At 36.6% G+C, this 22,246-nt stretch overlaps 1 protein-coding gene across 6 annotated transcripts in view; it reads right to left on the reverse strand.

Moving 5' to 3' along the window:
* Positions 1 to 22,246, reverse strand: part of LOC309386795 (dystonin-like) — a gene marked incomplete at its 5' end in the record, with an annotated part of 348,938 nt that overhangs the window by 70,025 nt on the left and 256,667 nt on the right. For all 6 annotated transcript variants that reach the window (XM_081942582.1, XM_081942577.1, XM_081942581.1 and 3 more), the window contains 8 exons: positions 542 to 748; positions 2,655 to 2,896; positions 5,999 to 6,083; positions 6,396 to 6,722; positions 6,958 to 7,117; positions 8,264 to 8,430; positions 13,606 to 13,776; positions 15,608 to 15,769. In XM_081942582.1, the coding sequence (XP_081798708.1) occupies positions 542 to 748; positions 2,655 to 2,896; positions 5,999 to 6,083; positions 6,396 to 6,722; positions 6,958 to 7,117; positions 8,264 to 8,430; positions 13,606 to 13,776; positions 15,608 to 15,769 (1,521 nt within the window). The remainder of the gene's footprint in view (positions 1 to 541; positions 749 to 2,654; positions 2,897 to 5,998; positions 6,084 to 6,395; positions 6,723 to 6,957; positions 7,118 to 8,263; positions 8,431 to 13,605; positions 13,777 to 15,607; positions 15,770 to 22,246) is intronic.

A 22,246-nucleotide genomic window follows, 5' to 3' on the forward strand; every position in this document is an offset into this window, starting at 1 on the left:
AGTTCACTTTAATGCTACATGCAATACGAATAACATTTATCCTTCACAAGAACATACACCTACCAGTTTTGCATCACTTATACAACCTCACATTTGATCCTATCAAGCATCATAAACTGCAGGCATTAAAAGGATTTAGATTTAATCCTTTGTTCTGGTGAAATTCTTACTTAGTTCACTGCATGATGTTCCTCATAAAGCTTCCCAGTATGAGGCTGATCTGCAATTTTTGCATCAATCAGGAGACAGATGGCTATGGGAATGACTGGATTTGCTTTGTCCTAAGATTCATGTCTGAAGATTATGGCTAGGATCCCCTTCCTCCCCAAGATGAGCCCCAGTTCTTGAATAATAGAGCCAATGTATGCAAGGAGAATACAATAAAACAAAGAGAACATTTTAATTTTGACATAAATTCCCAGGTAAATGAACTGGCCTCTCTCTCTCTGTGTGTGTGTGTGTGTGTGTGTGTAATGCAACCTTGATATCAACACGTATTACTCTGGTTTGCAGAAAAGTTAAACCAATATATTACTTTTACCTGTTGTGATCTTAAAATTGCAGCATCAATTTCTTCCACTTTTTGATTTAAAGTGTCACTCATTAACCGGTATCGTTCATTGTCTTCAGTAACCATTTTATCTATCCCTTCCCTGGCTCTCCATGGCACCAGTTCCAACAAAGCACTACTGACTTCATTGAGATGGTCCAATAAACTTTTCTTATCCTTTACTTCTTTCTTCAGTTCCTAAAAAAGAATATTTGAAATAAACACTCTGGCAAAAATCTATGTGATACTCTTCCCTTTATTTGTTAAGGTTACTATAAGAAAGATTATATGCTGAATATATATTTAGGCATTCTGGAGGAACATTATTAATCAGCACTATGCTGATGCTGCTACCTTGATACTGAAAATGATCTGCAAGGTGAGGTACCAAAAGTCAAGAATTATTATGTGTGGATAATCTACAGTTAAATTAACAGTCTAAGATTGATGGAAACTTAATAATTCAAGTCCTAACCAACAATCTAAGAATTATTAAGGAAGCATCTAAAATATAGGCAGCTCCAAACAAGGTGGTTTTTTGTAAACTTTGAGTGTTCAGGTCTGATAAACAAAAGTTTCCAGGTATCAAGAAAACCCATTGTATATTGCTCCAATGGCTTCAGTCACGATTGGTTCAGATTTCTTTTTCCTTAAGTGTTCAACTTCAATCTGCAAGCCCTAATATTTTATGATTTCCGATTGTTATTATTCATGTATGTGCATTGCCTTGTGGGCATCTAAGCGCATGCACACATGCACATGCACAGTGGCAATAAAATATCTATCTCCAATGTTCCCCACCCTATAAAGTGTGTTGGCTGAGACATCTTACCCAAAGCCACCCAGCCAGCTTGTATACCTCAGAGAGATCTAGAATTCATGTTTCTAGACCACTACCTTAATCAATATCCCGAGCCCAAATAATGACAGCAGAGACAGCCTTGGAACTGATAATGCAAGGTAGCTTCTACCTTTTAGGATTGACTGTTCTTGATAAAGAAGCAGTAGACAAGACATACAATACATTGCAATTAGTATCTGTTCTTGATAAGAAGCAGTAGACAAGAAATACTATACGTTGCAATTAGTATTTGGTACTATAGAAATGAAGGCCCAGGAAAAGATATTCAGGTGAGATGACATGTCTATACCTAAAAACATCACAATGGTACATACAGGTAATAGTTTTTCCTATGAGTCTGTGGAAATGAAAAGAGTTTGAAAAGTCTGAAAACAGAATAAAAAGAGCATTAACATTTTTGAAAACAGTGTTAAGAGAAAACTCCTGAGAATACCATGGATAGCCCAGAAAACAAACAAATGAACAAATTAAATCAATCCATCACGAAGTCTCATTTGAGGCACAAATAACCATGCTAAAATAGTTTGGACATGTTATGTCGAGACCTACGTAGCTCTCTAATGAAGTCTATAATACTGGGAAAGGTAGAAGGAAAGAGAATGACCAGCAGCCATTGGGTGGACTCAATTATAGAGGTGGTGGGTGAAACTTGAAGAACCACGTGAGGATAGATCATCCTGGAGAAGGTTTAATGTATGTCAGGGCCTTGAAGCTCTTCAACTCACTAACCCCTTCATGAACAATCCCACACATTTATTACATGAAAATAATTTAATAAATACTACTCTAACTAATAATACTATGAATAATAATAATAAACCACAACTATAATGGGTAGTTCCATAAATCCTTGGGTATAGATATTGTCCACTTTGGAGATCCTGATCAATGTGGTCAATAAGGGTTAACACCAACTCTTATCAACACCAACTTGATGAACATAATCAATCAAGAAATAATGAACTTATGAAAACATTTATTCCAAATAAGAAACTGTACATGGGAAAAGTAAAGGCAATTTCATCCAGATGAAATTGCCTTCTACAAGCTATGCATGGCCATTTTGATGAAGGGGGTAGGGTTTCAGGAGGCAAAAAATGCTGTATTCAGCGTATAAGATTTTCAGCCTCTTTTTTGAGGAAAAAAGATGTGTCTTATACTCCGAAAAATACAGTATATGCAACAGACTAAGCCAAACAACAAAATGTTAAGTCAATCTTTATTTTCTAGCTTGATACTCACTTTTTGTCTTTCTTGTGTTTCGCTTAATTCTTTGCCTTTGGGATCTTGAGAATTGTATGAAAGTAATTCGACTTCAACTTTGTCAAGCCAAGAACAGAATTCTTTGTGAGCTGATTGGAGCTGCCCTGAAAGCTGAAGAGCTTCTTCTAGAGTCTTGAACACTTCAGAACTCAGGTTGGTAATATCTTTGTATCTTGTTTTGATGCCTTCCAATTTATCTTGAATTATAACAATTTCATCTCCTAAAATTTGAAAACAATATCATTACAAAAAAACCCCAAACCTCAAGTTATTAATTGCAAAAATGAATAAGACTTCTATTTATGTATTAATAATTTGTAGTTTGGGACAGATTTATAAACTATGTCTAAAATAAAACAAAATACATAAAAGCCAGTATAATAAACTTGATTTAAGATTGAGCTCAGGTATTGTGACATACATGGACACATTATGGAATATCTTTGCAGGAGGCTTTTTCTACTTCCCAGTCTAATTTACAGATCTGGAATAGTTCCCAATCCATCTACTAATCACAGCCTCCGTTGTTTAGTTTTCTGCCAAAACTGTCTAGGAACAGGGAGTTAATGTACTAACATCTAATGAAAGTATTACCACCAGAAAATATAACATTTATTAAATAGGTCCTTTGGTACATCTCATAATATATAGTTGATGGCACTTTTTATTTCTATTCAGATTAAAATCTGATCAATACACCAATAGATGATGTGTCAAATATGCTAACAGCATTTCCTTGAAAATGTTAGACCTACATAACCTAAAGACCTCTTGACCTACAATTGATTTAAATTACCCAAAGACCTCTTGACCTGCAAGATTCAACGTATAACCAAAACCCACAAAAAATTATTTAGGATTTTTTCTGTGAGAACTTTTAATATCAAGAGACTTAGTTCACTGAAAATTAGTTCTATGAAAATGCTGTTTAAATATTGGCAACATTCAGTACAGTAGAATTCATAAATAAGTTCCTGATGAATTGTGAATCCAGAATTTCTCATTTAGAAAAAAAGGCTGCCTAATTAAGACATTTTGTAAGGAAATACTATAAATTAAGGATCTTGCCTTGTTAGTCCCTCGTTATTTTTGTTAGTTCCAAATATTAGAGCTCTTGTATTCTTCAGATGAATGTGTAACAGAAAATATTCAGATTCAAACATGTTTGCTTGTTAGGTAAAAAGATACATGGCCATTGCAGCAAATAATACAATTTATAGACAAATCATATACAACCCACAATATTCCTACGATTTATTTTTTTAAATGCCTATTACTTATTTAGGATGCCCAAACTCCAGGATTATTTTGATAGATATATGGGATTACTTTTAAGTTTTATCTTTAACCGGTTTTGAATGTACTTTCATAAAAAAATAGTTTTCTGATAATCCTGGAGCAAACAAGTTTACCTGTAGCCTGGCTAATCCTGAATATATCTAGCTAAGGCTTGGAGGAACATTTTTCATAATGCTCTGATCCTTCTCAAAGGTGGGGGGGAATCTATTGTAAAATATCTGGGGAAGAGTTTACAGGCCCATTAGCCAAATCAACCTTAATCCTATTGCTTCTAATATGCCCATAATAGTTTAGGGGTTATAGCCAAATGTTAGAGAAGACTGGATTCTTTTTATTATAATACCAAATGACAGTTTTCTTAACTGCGCAATTTATATTAATAATCCAAATCTTTCAAGAAATGTCAGCAGTTATTTTGTAAACAATTTTGTGAATTAATTCAATGGAAAAAAACAGATGGAAGTGATAAATGCATTGTTTAATACATACACACACACACACACACCACTCTTCTCAGACTCAAACTATTATCTTTGGGAAACTTCATAAAGTCTAGAAAATTCACAAGATGTTGCCTTCTAAACCAGATGTGCTATATGCATTTGGAATTCAATCATTTTAACCTTACAACAACATTCACTATCACAGTCATCTACTTAGCCCTCCTCCTCCTCCTCCTCCTCGAAAAGGGAGAATAGAAAGACTGCTGAAATAAATACTAAAGCAATTGATCTACAGCTTAAATTATTTGTTGATATCTAAGTGGATATATAACTCCATTCGTAACTATGATTTCATTTATAAAAGCAATACTTTAAAACTACAAAACATGTCAAATATAATCAGTATTTCCAGGATCACATATGGTGAAACTATAAATGGAAAATAACTTAAACTCTGCAGGCTGCTAAAATGTGTCAAAAAAACTATAAAAAGAAATGTCTGGACCCCATAAAAACAAAGCACCTTTCTACTCTTAAGGCAGTCTGCTTTTTTTCAGGCTTCCACAGGGAATTGAAAAAAGGCTGGCACTGTATTAAGAAGGTAGTTAGTCCAAAATACTTCTTCCAATTAATTACCAAAAACCATACAGCAATAGCCATCTAATTGTTTTTTTAAAGAGGCTAAACGTTGTAAAATGTTTCCATCAATTACTTAGGAGACTGAGAAATTTTAGTGGTTACAAAAAGAAACTTCTACAAATTTTCCGCACAATGGCTGTGGTGGACATTTTCACTGACTGAACATTTACTTCTGGTAAGACGTAAACCAGGGGTGTCCAAACTTGGGAACTTTAAGACTTGTGGACTTCAACTCCCAGAATTCCCCAGCCAGCCATGCTGGCCTGGGAATTCTGGGAGTTGAAGTCCACAAGTCTTAAAGTTCTCAAGTTTGGACACCCCTGACGTAAACAAAGACACCTTAGGAAGCAACAAATGCTAGTCTGAGTAGCACAGAAAGGGTGGTATGTTGGTTTTCTGGCAGGAATTCTGGTATTTATAATCCTAGCCGAACATCACATCAGGAAAAGATAACCAATAAGGACTGAGGTGACTTATCATCACCATTCCACTCCTTGAAGTTATGTTTTATGGAGCATAAGAAAACCATGAAGGATGACTAGATTTTCATTTATTTATTATCCCTGCGTTCTTGTTCCTGTAACCAGTAGACATGCAACATAGAATGAAACTTGGTAGAGTTTATTCACCTTAACTGTAGCTGTTTTAATTCCCCAAAGATCCCTTTTAAAATCCTGTGTTGATACCACTCATTCAAATGTTTGCTTTTTTAAGTACAGAAATTAATTTTCCAAATGAAAAAGATTGCCAACTCACAATTTATGCTCTCAACCATATTGTTATAACCAGCTGTCAACCAATATGAATCCAAGTCATTTAAAAAAAATGGTACATTAACTATAAAGATTAGCACATTTATTCTGGACAGTGTTACTTTTACAGTGTAAAAAAACTAAGTAAAAAGATGCTATTTAACTTGCCACTGATATAAATCTTTCTCACCTGTAGTTTGTTTAAGAAGCAGTAAACCATTTTGAATAGCTTGATCTACATTATCTTTTCTGATCTTAATCTCTTCTTGAAGAACCTAGGAAATTTAACGATTTAAGAATATGGGGAATGACGGAGAAAAGGCAACAGCACATAAACATCAAAGAAATCATCACTAAAAGTTCTATTTTATAAGGAATAACTTTTTGTTGCTGCTAAGGAATAATTCATTAATTTCTTTCTTCATGGGAAATAAAAAGGAAAGAGTTCATGAGGTAACTAAAGAAATAAACATTATGAAAGATTTAGTTATAAGAAATAACCAAATAACTAATAAAATACAAAAGAAACTGTTAATAATATGATTAATGATGGTAAATTAAAAATAACAGAAAATAATGGCAAATACCAGCATTTCAGCGTGTTGTTTCTCTAGTAAATCAGTATTGTAGTCTTGGACTCCCAATTTGCTCAATTTCTCATGGACTTCATTCAACCAGTTCATCAATTCAACCTCATCTTCTCCAAAAATCTGAGCATTGCAATAGGCTTGTTTCAGGAGCTCAGCCCTACTTCTGCTTTTTTCTTGAACCTCAATGTATCGGCCTTCTGAAGAATCTAATTTCTCTTGAACCATTTCTTTATCTTCCCTGGAGCACAATGTGTTTAAAATTTGACCAATATTAATAGCTTGCTGTAGATTTTTATTGTGAGTGGTGACGTCTTCCTCTAAAGTCTAAATGGATTTTTAAAAGCAGCAGATGGGAAAAAAATGAAAAGAAAATTTAACAAAATCATGTAAACAAATATGAGCACAACTAAATAAAAAAGGAAAATGAATAAAACAATTAGAGTGATATAGAAATGCATTTAAAAAAAACTCAGGCAAGAAGGTAGAGAAGGAATTTCCAATTCTTCTGAATGAGGAAGCTATAAAAATAACTCCAAGAGGCTGCCCATTAAAGTCTTACTTTATGTTGAGAAATTTGTTGTTGCAGTTTGGAAGCCTGGGTTCCAATGGGTTCTGAATTGGAAAGCTTCTTTTCAGTGGTTGCTAACCATTCAACCAATGGTTCTAAGGTTTCATGGAACTGCTGCGCTACAGTTGAAATCCCTTCCAACTGGCGATGTCTACAAAATGCCAAGAGAATGAAAAACAAGCATTTAGGGATCAAATACAGGTAAAAGATTCCGGACTTTACAAAGTTTTTAAAAAATCAGAAATTAAACTTTGTGACTTAATAATAAAAAGTAATCAAAATAAACACTAGCCCTATCAACAGAACAAAAGTTTGTAGCACTTTGAACTTTGTGTTAATCATATTTCAAAATCACATGAATTATTAGTACTGCTTTATAAATCGTTAATAAGATCACACCTGGAATATAGCATCCAGTTTTGGTTACCACATTACAAAAAAAGATGCTTTGGAAAAAGGGCAAAGAAGAGCAACGTAAAGGCCTGGAGACAAACACATATGAAGAACGGTTACAGGAAATTGGGTATGGCCAGTCTAGAGAAAAGAAGGATTAAGGGGACATGATAGCAGTATTCCAGTATTTGAGGGGCCACCACAAAGAAAAGGGGATCAATTTATTTTCCAAAGCACTGGAAGGCAAGGATAAGAAACAATGGATGGAAACTACTCAAGGAGAGAAGCAATGTGGAATTAAGGAGAAACTTCCCAACAGTGAGAACAGTTAACCAGTGGAACAGCTTGCCTTCAGAAGCTGTGGGTGCTCCATCACTGGGTTTTTAAGGAAAGACTGTATAGCCACCAGTCTGAAACGATAAGAGGATCTTCTTCTTGAGCAGGGGGTTAGACTAGAAGACCTCCAAGATCCCTTCAAGCTCTATTCTGATTGATTGATATTTGCACACAGATTAGTTAGATCTACTGAACCATTTTACTCTAGGCTAGAATTGTTTTAAATTAAATCTCACAGGTGCAAAAGATATCTATCCTTTATTAAAATAACACTTAATTTGCCAGCTCCTCCATGCAGTAGACTTTGTCATGCCCATTTTATAATCCACAATGCCAGCCTTCTAGCTATCCCTCTATTTATTAACCGAGGGAATAGATAAATCATGTTTATTTCACCTGCAGTTCTAGTCCTAACAGTGCTAATGCATTTTCTCATCCAGCCTCAAAAGTTAACGCTCATCTTAGAACAAAAATGCTTATACAGCAGCTTCAAATTACACAGTTTTCTTTGCTGTAGCTAGAAGAGATCCCTGCTCTATGAGTAAGTGAATGAAAATGTTTCAAGTACCTCATTTCTGCTTTATCAAGCAATGTGGCCCATCTGCTATCCAGGAGACTCAGCTGTTTCAAGATCTTTTCTTTATCTGCCGGCTCTGCTGACTCTGCAATTTTTTCCCCTTCACGCTTGATCAATTCAACAGTAGGCTTGCGGTCATCTAACAATCTCTGGAGAAGCTGGAAAACAAAATAATCAAAAATTAATTTGCCAGGAAATGATGGCTTTGTGACAAGATGAAGAGGCTGATTATCCAAAGTCTGGCTTACCGGCAAACGGGGGAGATTTAAGCAAGCTGTCTTTTGAAATGGCAGGCAACAGACAGACCAGCATTTATTCTTCCCATTGTATAAATAGCTTATTCATTTATTTAGCATTGATGGACTAAATAAATCTTGTTGTCAGCTGCAGAATTATTATTTTCCATTTTTATTTTAAATTTTGTTTCAACGTTACCCTGACATCTCACGTTGGCTACAAATTACCATGCCTTCCTTGCTTTTATGAAATATAGTGCTTTCAGAGTAGGACATTCCATTAAGTTATGCAATAGCACTCCGAGATAGACCAGATCAGGAAGCCGACTCCACAGGAAGGCTAGAATTAGCTTTATTGAGATAGGCTATAATAACAAACTGTCCCAAGTCTGCTTGTGCTTTCATCTCCACCTTCTTATACCCTAAGTGAATCAAGGAAAAGTCAGCTTCAGACTCTTCTTAATACTATTTCCTTTCCCAAGACTTAAGGAATGCTTCCTTCTTCTTTGTTTACATGATGATTTCTGAATATTTGCTTCAAGAGCATCTCCCTGGTTCTCTTTATGACAGCAGTCCATTGTACTTTCAAAAGATGCTGATGAATCCTCTTACTAGGAATACAAGAGTATAATACTTGCTCTTACTTTAACATTATTCCCTTCTGACAGGGCTTTGTATAATATTATTTGTCCCTGGATCTTTGTCCCTGGATATACAAAATAGTTGTTATTCTGAACACTGCCCATAGGTGCGAGCAGTTGTGTATTAACCATTAAGCAGATTAAGCATGTGCTTAGGGCACCAAGCCCAAAGGAGGCACCACAAGGTTGAGAAAGAAAAAAAAACCAATGAAGATTTGTACAGTATGTACAAAGGAGAGGGGGGCACCAAGATTTGTCAGTGCTTAGGGCACCAGTGAGCCTTAATCCACCAATGGATGGGAGTTTTTGCAAAATCTGTCTTTACTTTCTATCAATTCATTTCCTGTTAATTCTGGCTTTATATTTTTTGACTTAGTACAATTTTTCGACTAGCAGTATTCCTGTATGATGAATTGCTAACATCAAACTTCCCTACATCAGTCTTTGGAATAATTATTTATAATACGGTTACAGCTAAAGATCCGTATCCATCCTTTTTAGAAGACAATAGTTGTATTACATACAACTACAAATGTTATGATATCTTAAGGATATACTAATTTATTACAGCGTAATCTGTTGTTAAGTATACTCAAGAAACCAGTATGGTTTTGTTGTTTTACAGGGTTGAAGAGGAGTGGTTGTGAATGATAAACCATGGGGATCAAGTCAAATGCAGAAAGCCTTCTTCACAGTACTAAGTGACTGTGCTTTCTACGCTTTGTGTCTCTTTAATGTCAACATTTACTGTTTCCATCACATGGTTTGGTAATTTAGTGGAACAATTTTAGACATATAATCAACTATCATAGACAACTCTCTGTTTATGTCACACCAAGCTGTAACTCTTTCAAGAACCATTAACACAATTTTTCTCTAGTTGCAAACTGGCCTACAAAAAAAATCATATTTGTCAACAGCTGAGTAAATGACACACACAGATTCATCAATTAAATCCCTGCTTATTCTGTTCTCGAAGATAAAAAATATGGGCAGTTCAAGAGCATGTGGTAGCATGTAGGGCAGAATAGAAAGCACGCTCTGTAATTGTTTTAATCAGAAAACAGAAGTACTCAGTTAAACAATTGAAGGCAGCCCTCTGAGAAAAGACACCGCATAGTGTTTAGTGAATCATCTCTCCAGGCTGTCTGGGAAAGCAAGCAGCCAAGATGCAGCTGTGCAGGAGAAAAACTATATTTGAGAGTCTCCTGGGTGTGTACCGAAAGTTAGCTTGGGAAACAATCCAGATAAATTAAACTTCTTAATTGGAAATTAAGCCTACGGCCAAGCCTTGAGCTGTATTTATTTTTCTCAGGATTATCTAATTACTATGATCATCGTAAGAAAGATTTTACTCTTGGAATGCCCTTAAAATTGTAGCTTTAGGAAAAGATTTTGTGAAAATGCAGCAAAATACATCAGAGTTTCATACACATTTAGTTTATTAGGTTTTTAGGGTTATATTAGCCTACGTTGAAGCTTGTTTGTTATCCTAACTTGTGTACAGACTTTTTATGTGATACATCCCCTGATAACTGTAAATAAAGCATTAATTGATAACATGTTATTAAGAATGCTAATTCTTAGCAACCATACAGATTGACTTCTACAGAATTATACGAATTACTTCATCTTTCTCTGTGTTGAGCTTTCCTATGTTCATGTATTTTACATTCCATGTTTCCCTTGTAATTCGGTTTTTGCAAGTTCAGATTTTCTTTTTCTTGTGGCAACATCAGCAATTTGATGTGCCAAAAATTTCAATCTAGATGTCACCCATTATAAACTTTGTAAAATGGGGCAAAATTAACTTAACAACTATCATGATTAGCAATGAAAATTGGGATCATAAGTCGAGGAGTACCTGTAGATCAGGCTTCCTCTGTAGTAACCAGTTTCCAAAATCATCACTTATCTTTTGCTATGATTTGCATTTGCCAGAATAGCCAAAATAAATGTTTCCTTTGAAAAGTTATTTATTTTTTATTTTTAATTCCAAAATTTTATAATAAAAGTAAATATTCCAAATATATCTTGACCATTAATCAATGTATAACTTTATTAGATCAAAATCTTATTTAGGAGTTTTGCTGTTTATTTCTCATTTTTTTACATGTTTAAGCTTGTAATTGATTTTTCTCTAGTTCATAGTTGAAGATAAATTCACTGAATGAAGAATTTTCAAATTTGTTGTTGCAGAGTCTCTAATAGCTTTAAGATGGTTAATAGGCAATTTCCCAAAAGTGACCATTTTGTGAACTTAGTGTCCTTTAAAAGGCTCTGCTGATCCCATTATTTCTCAATGCTCAAATCGGTGGACAAACTACTGTTTTCTTGTTTCCTCACAAGAAGCAACCACACATGTGGTTGCTTTTTGTGGGGAGCACATGTTGGCAATCTCTAATTCTATCCTTATGTAGGGACGTTCCAAGGAACCAGTCTACTCACTGGTTCCTTGGTCTTTGCTGCGGTGTTGGCTCCACTTTTACAAAGCTCTCTTCAATTTGTCATACTTTCCTTGGAATTTCTCATAAATGTCATTAGCATTCTAAAAGATTATGTGTTGGAATCATCAACTAAAGGAGAAAGCAGAGATGTGGAGTCACTATATAGGAGGAAATGTCAGAGCAGACTAGTGACGTCTTATCTACTAGTTCCCAAGGGAATGCAGCCAGATTGGCAAGGTTCTTGTTATATAGGTGACCAACAATAGAGGAACTGCTTTGGCCTATTCAGGAAGTTATTCCAGTTTCTTGTACCTGTTATTATTCTCCCCAGACTTGCTACCTTCCCTTGGGACCCAATAGATAGAGTTTCACTAATGTGGGCTATCGTGTTTCCTCCCATGAGGTGGCTTCATGCTGGCACACCTCTTTACTCCCTCCTCTCCTTAGCCAGTGATTGTACGATAGGTCATCAGCTTTCCCTCAGTAGCATGTTGAGTACCATCCAACCTGAGAAGCCAATTACCTGGAACTATAACATCAATCACTTTATCTTGTCTATTCATGTTATTTTCTTGATAAAATACTGGAACGGTTTACTACTGCATTATCTCATGCAGTATGAAAGGATGCCTCTTTCACTAAAGTGATCTGCCATCCCCATTATTTTTATACATTGCTGTTGCACAATGTGGGTGGCCTGTTTGCTTTAGCTGGGCACCTAGGATGATTTTCATGATTTAGAAGTGACTCTGTGAACAGTATATAATATTGGCGTATATTCCTGGCATTCTTTGCACATCCCTCTCACGAATACCATCATGCCCTGCCATGATAAGGTAGTGTAGTAGACTTGGGGAATAAAGTATCTTTATATTTTGAAGTATATGGCTATACTTTGCATACTACTTAAATACAGTTAAGCCTATAGTTCTCTGTAATAGGCAGAATGCAGATCCAATATAAACACCCTCCTATGTGTTTATTTTTTCTGTCAAGTGGACATTTTACTATTCTATTATTAAACTATAAGAAGACAAAACAAAAAAGTAAACGTGCTACTCCTAACTTTAAAAAAGCCTGCAAATTTTGTTGCCATAAATGGAAGTCATTTTTTTTCCATATAGCTGATTCAGGAAGATGACTTTCACCCACCACTAACATTTGTTCAAAAACTGCCAGTTGGTAATCCTGAGCCCCAACATACTCATCATTTTCTTCTTGAAGGGCTGATTCTGAAAATAGGGTTGTGGGTTGAACAATGTTTATTTGATTATGTAGACCATTCCCTTTCTATTTATATTCAAGTGCTTAAACATGCCAAAATCCATCCAGGGCACTCCAGAGTAATGAAGTAATATTAGTGGACCTAGAAACCCTGGGTCTTGTCAGTGCCTTGATAGGGACTATTTGGAAATTCCATTTTTATTCCCTCATATTCCGGGATAGAATAGTTTATTAAATCTATAAAAAAATAAATTAGATAACATGCTCCTTGGATTTTTCATAAAAGTACTATAATATCCTTTATGTGGTATGCCTGAAGCAAGGCTCAAATTACAGAATGAGTGTGAGGCTAAAAAAAAAAAATCTAAATGGGAGTTAATTGAATCAGTTGCTTTTATCTCAAACACTTGTTCTGTTACTCTGAAATAATAATTTGGTATTCACTTTTAAAGGTCCTCTGAGGAAACCTTGTTCATTTCTAAAGCCTCTGATTGGGTACCTCTAACTGGATAAACAAGCATGGAACATTCTAAAATGCAGCTGGTGATGGATAAATTCCTGTAGACTCTGGATTATATCCTCCCTGCCTATGTTTCCTCCCTTCCTAGAAGTGAAGCATATTCCCGTTTAAAAAAAAGCATAAAGAAAGACTAGGTTATGGAACAATAAAGTAAAAAAAAATGTTATTATCCCTTCATGGAAGAATAGTGTATTTACTTCTAAGAATTCCAATCTCCAATGAAAGATTAAAAATAAAGACATTTTAAAAAATAACTGCCACTTACTTTTTGTTCCTGTATTTGGGCCTTCACAACTTTAAATTCGGCAGATGGGGGCTTCTGATTGGCCACAAGATCTTCTGTATCAATTAACCAGCTAAGAATAGATTCAACAGCATCTTGAAATCTCCCACAGTGCAACAATGCTTCTTGCAACTGTGCTGCTCTTTGTGCAACCTAAAAAAATATATAAAACAAACCTCAACACTGAATACCTTATTCTCTGCCCACAATGCATCCTCTGATATCCCAATGCCTTTGAGAAACTGAAGGAAATTAGAAGAATAGAAATTAAGCATGCGATCCAGTATTTATTGATATTTGCAATGCTTCCTGGATATGACAATATTTGAGTACAGGTAGTCCTCAATTTACAGCCATTCATTTAATGACCACTCGAAGTTACTGAAGAAAAGGCATTTATGACCATTTTTTACAATTACGACTGTTGCAACATCCTCATGGTCACATGATCAAAATCCAGATTCTTGGCAACTGGCATGTATTTATGACTGTTGCAACATCCTCATGGTCACATGATCAAAATCCAGATTCTTGGCAACTGGCATGTATTTATGAGAGCTGCAGTGTCCCAGGGTCATGTGATTCTTTTGCAACCTTCTGACAAGCAAAGTCAATGGGGAAGGTTAGATTCAGTTAACAACTGTGTAACTTAACAGCTGCAGTGATTCACTTAACTATTGTGGCAAGAAGGGTCATAAAATGGGGCAAAATTCACTTAAGAAGTGTCGTGCTTGGCAACAGAAATTTTGGCTCATTGTGGTCATAAGTCGTGGACTGCCTATATTTAATAATTATTTAAACTTATCTCCACAATATATTTAGTCAGCCATCAAGGCAAAAGACCTAATTTTACATCTAGAATGGAAAAGGCCATCTTCAGTTTCTTCTTTTCTCTTTTCAATTTTGCATCAATGTTTGGATGGCAAACAAAGTGTCTCCTTATTCGCCTTCAATCAGTATAGAACAGAAAATTGCATTGTACTTACTAGTTGTTTTTTCCATTAATAAAATAATGGTCTGTTTAGGGTAGACTTTCTTATATTTTCCAAGATTTTTGAAATAATTCTATCTGACTTTACGTGTTATCAGCAGACATGACAGATCTAACACTATGTAATCCTTTATATTCAAATCCAAAAAAGATGGAGGAATGCAATGATTAAAAGTTTTAATAAATATTAAACTTATGACCAAAATAAATGTATAGAGGTTTATGTTACAACTATCTATTTATTGTAATATAAAATATTTATCAAATAACATGTTAAACTTGCAGAGAACACCAAAATGAGGCCCTATCAACAATTTGTTTGAAGATTTAATCTAATAAATTGTCAATCAGTCCTGACTTTTTGTATTCTCTGAATTTAAGTTTATCATGTTATTATATTCATTATATGATAAATATTTTATATTTATTGTAATAATAATGAGTAATTATTCCTTTCTCATTTGATGCATGACCATTGAAAATTCCTAAGTATGGCAATAATTTCCTTGAAAAAATAAATAATACAACATAATGTGACTGGCCTAGGAGGTTTAACTTTTGGTACACTGTTAGATGCAGAGCATTAACAGGGCAACTCTTGTTCTGCAACTCTTCAAAAGGAGAAATATGTTTTCCCACAATCATAGTACAGTTATGGGAGCAGCCTTTTGACCCCTCAACTTAAGAGATGTAGACAGGGACTATATTACCACCCTGTTCAATCCAAATATATTTTCCAAATTATTACCAAAACCATATGTAATGCTACTGATAGATCATTTTAAAATAACATTTTGTGTCCTTGTGAGAAATATTAAGTCTATGAATTCAGGAGCTCTATATGACTGCTAACGCTTAGGTGATGCTTCAGACTTCGGAGATTACATGTTATTATGCAGCAGGGCCTACTATTTAGCGACTTTGTGGTGAGTTATCGCAAACAACAATCCAGTAAAAGCAACAAGTATTTACAGTGAAAACATAGCTTAGTACCTTTTTATTGAGAGTTTTCCACCTTGTATTAACGTCTTCAAGATCCCGCTCAAGGTTATCAGTACTTGCATTTTTAGCAGCACTCTGAATAAGGCCTTGACCCAACCAATTTACCTCCTGCTGCTTAAATTGCAGTGGTTCAATCTCTTCTTTCTCAAACGCCTATCAATTGAAAAAGGAAAATAAAGTAAAGGGCAACATTAGTTGGACAAAAGAGCCTGGAGCAGTATGTTGAACAAAAGCAGCAACTGGAGCAGATATCTGAAGTCAAAACACACAGCATGCACTGTGTTGAAAGATAATGTTTATATGTAAAATGTACATGTAAAATTGCACGTAATAGCCTAAAACAATTCAATGTAAATTTAAATGTTTAGACAGACAGACAGACAGACAGACAGATACACACTAAGGATTGACAAACAGTTATTATAAAAGAGGTAACGAACACTATGTAAAAAGTGAAAGTATGACCATAATGATCTGAGTTTAACAGAGCTATGCATGTTTCAAAAATGATTTGGAAGAAGGGCTTCAGACCTTCAGTTCAGTGTGAATGCCACCTCTCTCTCTCTCCACTTGCAAAACAGCCTGAATCTTTTCCAGTTTCTGTGCAAGGTTAAAATAATAAGTACTAGCACTTTAAAAATCTCATTACTTCTGGATTTCTTAAACTGATGTATCTTTTTTTCAGGCTCATAAGGAACCCTGATAAAAAAACTACTGCTGTTTTAATATCTCCCATTCCACCCAAAGTACCTTTTCCCTCTCATCTTTAAAGCATCAACAATCCTAACATTTAACTCTCCTAACACAGAGACCCCCAAAATCAGTATTCCATATGGCAATTCATGCCAGGCCGAAGAGAATTATTAGGGAAAGTAATCTGAAGATGTTATTCCAAAGTCCTACCTAACTGCTTTGTTAACATGAATATATGCACTCACACAGGGGGTGGCATCCTACCGGTTTAGTAACCTGTTTGCTGAGCGCTTGTGCGCAATTCAGAAAATACTTACCTTCCGGATTGCTGCCGCGTGACTCAGCTGCAAAGATAAATGTAGCTAAAGCACACGGGCCCATTTGATTGCGAACCAGTTCGCTCCCAGCTGATTGTCAGAGCTACTGGTTCAGATGAACTGATCCGAACCGGTAGAATCCCACTCCTGCAGCTCACACCCGTACTTTTTGGAAACACACACCAATAGGCAACAGACTTTTCCCTACCTATACCCAACTGTGACAATAGTTTGGAACTCTTTCATCGGAACACAATCAGCATCAGGTGCAGTACTCTGCACAGCTACAGTTTAAAAGCAGTCCAGTGCTCTTAGATGTAACTGAGGGAGCTTGTCATTACTTCAAAGTGGCTAATGGGTGATTGGATTTGCAGATCCAGCGTTAAAACTGTATTATCTAATGGCAAAAAACTCAAGGCAACTGCAGCAATGGGACTGGATTTGGTCTTAACTCTGGTGCAAAAGCAATGAACAGCAACATAATCATTTAAAAAGCAGCAGGGATGCTCACAAAAAGTGACAGTAAAACCAATAGTAAATAGCACTGCTGCGTTTCCTTGAGATGATTCCCGTTTTGTTTAACCATAATACCACCATAATAAAAGGAGGTAAATTTCATAAACTCAATCCATCAGTCTCAAAAGTCATCCGAGGATATGGAAAAGGCAATCAAGAGCATGCATTCCCCAGTAATTGAGATGGCAAAATTAATTGGGACCAATAATATGCAACCTTTAGCCCTCAGGCACTTTGGGCATTAAGGATAACTGGTACATTTGCCATTGATGGAAATTAATACAAATCATGCAAATTGACATCAATAGTGTAACTTCCATTACTCAAAGTGTTGTTAGTACGTATGTTGGAGATAAGTTTACACATATATAGTAGACCATCTTAGTATGGTCTTAGTACACATATATAGTATGCCCCCAATTACAAGGAATTTTATGATAAGTTTTATCATCTTAAAAGATGACAGTCTGAAAACAACACTGTGCTCGAAAGCTGGCATCAAAGACTTGCAGCCATAGTTAAGGGATTTCAACACCCCTTGCAAATGTATACAATGCCAATAAAAGCAGCAGTCACAACCCCTGGCCTGCCATTTTGGAACCAGGCTACGGAAGTGGTGGATGAGCATGCACATGTGCATGAAGCTGCATTTGTGAAAGTGGTGCGCACACAGGAAACCATCCCTTATTCCTGCTACTGTTGCTGCCTCTGCTGGCTTGCCAAGCTGGAAAGGTTGGAGACCACTAAATTAAAGTCTGAAAAATGGGAGGTATCAATTGTTTATCAACTGGATAACACATGTTCTAATTTATTAGAAACATATTATACAAAAAAGAAGAATTCAAGCTACAAAGAAATCCTGAAAAATTTCATAATAGAGAGGTTATCCCCAGAGGTGGGTTTCTGACTGTTTGCCAGGTAAACAGGTAGTGGTGGTGGTGGGAGGCTCCATCTACCTGCCAGGACGCTTCTGCACATGCACAGAAGTGTTGCGCGAGTGCGTGCAAACCGGTAGTAAAATAAATTGAAACCCACCACTGGCTACCCCTCACATACAAAGAAAGTACACTACGAAATAGAAGAATCCTGCTTGAAATAGTTACAGATTTGACCAAGAGAGTAACTAAAACTAAATATGGGATTAATCTGAAACATGTAAAGATGCCTTTCTTTACACGTTTTAACCATCTTTTTATGGGCTAAAGGGAAGATGCCTAGTAGCCACCAAGAATGCTATGCATATTTGTGGAATGCAAAGCACATTACAAACATAACACTCTTCTTGATGTGTCCAATCTTTCATTCATTTCAAGAATATGAAAAAAATAAGGTTTTCATAATAAGCAGGAAACATCATCACTGGCAACTTCACAAAGGTTTTGCAAAGAAACATTTAGATCTCTAATACCCATGGGTAGGGCATTAAGCTCTTGCCTTTTTCAAAAAAGTATATTACAGGTAGTCATTGACTGGCAGCCATTCATTTAGTGATTTTTTTAAAGTTACAAGAGCACTGAATTATGACCAGTCCTTGCACTTACAACTGTCACAGGATTCCTATGGTCACATAATCAAAATTTGAGTGCTTGGCAACCAGCATGTACTTAGATGGTTGCAGTATTCCAGACTCATGTGATCACTATTTGTGACCTTCCCAGCCAGCTTCCAACAAGCAAAGTCAACCAGGGAAGCTGGATGACTGTGTGATTCACTTAACAGCTGCAATGATTTGCTTAGCAACTATAGCGACTTGCTTTAACAACTGCCTTGCTTAACAGTGGAATATCTGGTCCCAATTGTGCTCATAAAATCGAGGACTACCTACTAAAAGATTCCCTTTAGAGCAGGGGTGTCAAACTCGATTTCATTGAGGGCTGCATCAAGGTTCTGTCTGACCTCGGGGGAGCAGGGGGCATAGCCAGCTCAATTTCACTCATGTCGGGGACACCTGTGGTGGCCCAAGAGCTCTGTCAGTGAAAACAGGCTCCCAAGCTCCATTATGGCTGCGACGGCCTCCTGCAACCCTCTGCCAGTGAAAACAGAGCTCTGGAGGGCCACCTGCAGCCCTCCTGAGCTCTGTTTTCGCTGGCAGAGGCATCACAGGCCAACCCTTCACTGTTTCCAGGGAGGTCCTATGGGCCATATCTAAGCACACCCCTGCTTTACTGCAATAAATAACTATCAATGATAACTAAGATACAAAAAGTGACATTCCGCTAGTAATTTCAGGACAACTTTGTCTTCTGACTTGTTCTTTCCGCAAGTTTTTACATTAAATTATATTTGAAGTTCCTGTTGAAATTCCAAAGACAAAGAAGAACATCCCACTACAGGAAAATACAAACTCCAGCTACATTTTAACTCTGTGAAACTAGTCTCATAATTCTTTGGATACAGATCTCTGTTTCAAAAATCCAGATTTCTTAAAAGTAATTCCACAACATCCCAAGCCAAGTATTTCCTCAGAATGGTTTAGCAATATATAATTAATATGTGAATACAAGGAGTTAGCTTCATTGGAAAAGTTTACCAACAAACTTTGAGATAAAGTAAGTTATCACCAAATTGGATGAAACAAGATTTAAAAATATGAAACTTACAAATACTCTCTCTTCATAAGAGTCTACTTTCCTGCTTTCTACAGCTTGGCCCAATAATCATGACTCTTGTAAAACCCCTGCCATTTCAGAAGTATGTCTTGGCATGAAGATGCAAAGAAACCATTTTAATATATGTAACTTGTCTTTAATCTGCATGATTTGAAAACCACAACAATCATTGCCATTTATAGTTCATAGTTCAATCCTATACTTGCCGACTTCAAAATCAATTCTCACTAAGCTCAAATAAGTTATTGCTAGGGAAACGTGTAGAGGATTATCAGCTGGGGGGGGGGAGGGGGGGGAGGAAAAAGGCCTATCTGCCTTGAATGGCACTGAAGGTCTGAAAAGCAGTTTGTGCTATCAGAAATAAAAGGAAAGGCAGGGGGGAGAAGCTGAACATCAACCCATCATGAAAGCATTTCATCTGAAGGGAGGCAGGTCCCATCTGGACAATAAATAACCAAGCCAAAACAGCTGGACCTAATCGACCCTGTCACAAATTACCCCTAAATCAATTTAGCAAAATGATCATCTACCATTTTCTGCCTCCTGACATATGTCCACCAAATGATGTTAGGCACCTTCTTGGAAAGATTAACCAAACACGGGCATAAACGTTCAGGCGGCAATCACAGAAGGAAAACCCAAATAAAGGAAACGTCAATAGCAATATTACAAAAGGCGTTTATGTTTTAATTACCTTATTAGACCTCAGCCCGTTATAAATTGTATCCAAGGTTTCTTCTATGGGTATGCCTGTAACCCTGAAACTGACGTCAGTTCTCACTGCATTTGCTTGGTGACATGAGGTATTCTCAAGTTCTAAAGCCTGAGCAAAAATTTGAATTTCATTTGGACCTCTAGGTATCATGTTGTGTTCTGTTTGGTGAACGTGTGCATGTTTTACTAAGTCCATTTTATCAGCAGGTATACTTGCATCTTCATAATAAATATCCATATCCTGAGGTGAAATATCCTTTTCAATCATCCTGTCATGGTTTTCTAATGGTTCATTAATTTCAAAGCTGTTCTTCAAGTCCTTTCCGTCTACAATATCTACAATGATGTCATACTCTCGACCACTCTCCTGAAGCCATTCTACATCTGCTAAAATGTCCTTTTGTGAAGAAGTCTCTGGATTAAAAGGTCCATCTCCCCCTTCCTGGTGACCTTCCAGGCTCAACAGAGATTTCCCTCCTCTATGCTTTGTGTGTAAAGTATCCTGCAACTTCACTTGGTTGGGAGGGGAACTCCTTGAGGTGTTATGTTCACTGCTAGATACAGGAGAGGAAAATGTTCCAAATCTGCCTATCAACTGAAGGTCCTCTATGGAAGACAGGCTTCTAATCAGATGAGGCCGTTCTGACAGCCCAACTTGCTTTCCTTCGGTTTGAGGGCTGCACAGACCTGAATCATCATCTTCTGAAGTAAGAGAATTTGTGCCATATTCCTCTTGGCTTCTCACTGCTAAGCCTGTCATTTCAAAAGCCCCAGCAACTGAGGATTCACTTTTATTTGCAGAGTCGGCAAAATTTGGCAAGACGAGCATCCTCCAGGATCTCCTATGTTCTTTCTTCTCTGTGTGATACTTTGCTTTGGGCACGCCAGCTGTTCGAATGATGTCACCGTTCAGCTTAAGGGCGTCAAAAATCATTTTTTCATCAAGCTTATTTGTTTCCTGTCCCCTCAGCTCAAACGCACTGGAGGAACAGAGGGCACCGTTGGAGCACAAGGTGCTGAGGTCCAGTGTTCTGTGACTATATGGCAAGGTCCGATCGGAGAATTGCCTGGAGGAAAGGCTGCCTTTGGAACCCGAATCAATCTGCTCATTCAGCCGAACTGTGTCGTAGATTGACCTCTGAGGAACATAGCAGTCCTCAATATTTATATCCTCCTCTTCATCACCTTTTCCCACACAGGGAGGATTTTGGCGTAAACAGTCTGGCCTGCTCAGTGGCTTTCCCATTTCTGCAGCTATTTACAGAACTTTGCCCAAGTGCTGCTCTTATGTCTTTACTAGTGATGTCGTGCAATAGATAAACAGATAAAAAGAGACCCGAATGCCACTACAGTAAACTTGCCTTCAGCAGAACGTTTAAGTACATACTAAACCAAGAACATAACTTATGAGGTGGATAAGGTTATAATCAGTGCATCTATCAAAGAAAAGTATATGTTTACCTGGTTGTGATTTAAATGCTCCCTTCCTAAAAATATAAAGTGCCTGAGCTTAAGAAAAGAGGAAACAGAGGGGGAAAACCCCTGTCTTTGAACACTTTAAAACACTGCCTCAAGTATATACATTAAAAAAAAAAAAAGGAACAGCCCCCGACAAAATCTAAGTGGCTCAAATAGTCAGACCTTCCCTTGGATCGCTCCATTTCATTTCTCAAGTTAAAATGTGTGCGTTAAATCCCAGATTGAGTCTTCAAAGCAAATCATCTTTACAAGCAGGTACCATATTATCTTCAGGAAGTGGCTAACTGTAATCCATTCAAAAG

The sequence above is a fragment of the Natrix helvetica genome (assembly GCF_964273705.1).
Source record: "Natrix helvetica genome assembly, chromosome: 2".
In the NCBI taxonomy this organism is placed as follows: Eukaryota; Metazoa; Chordata; class Lepidosauria; order Squamata; family Natricidae; genus Natrix; species Natrix helvetica.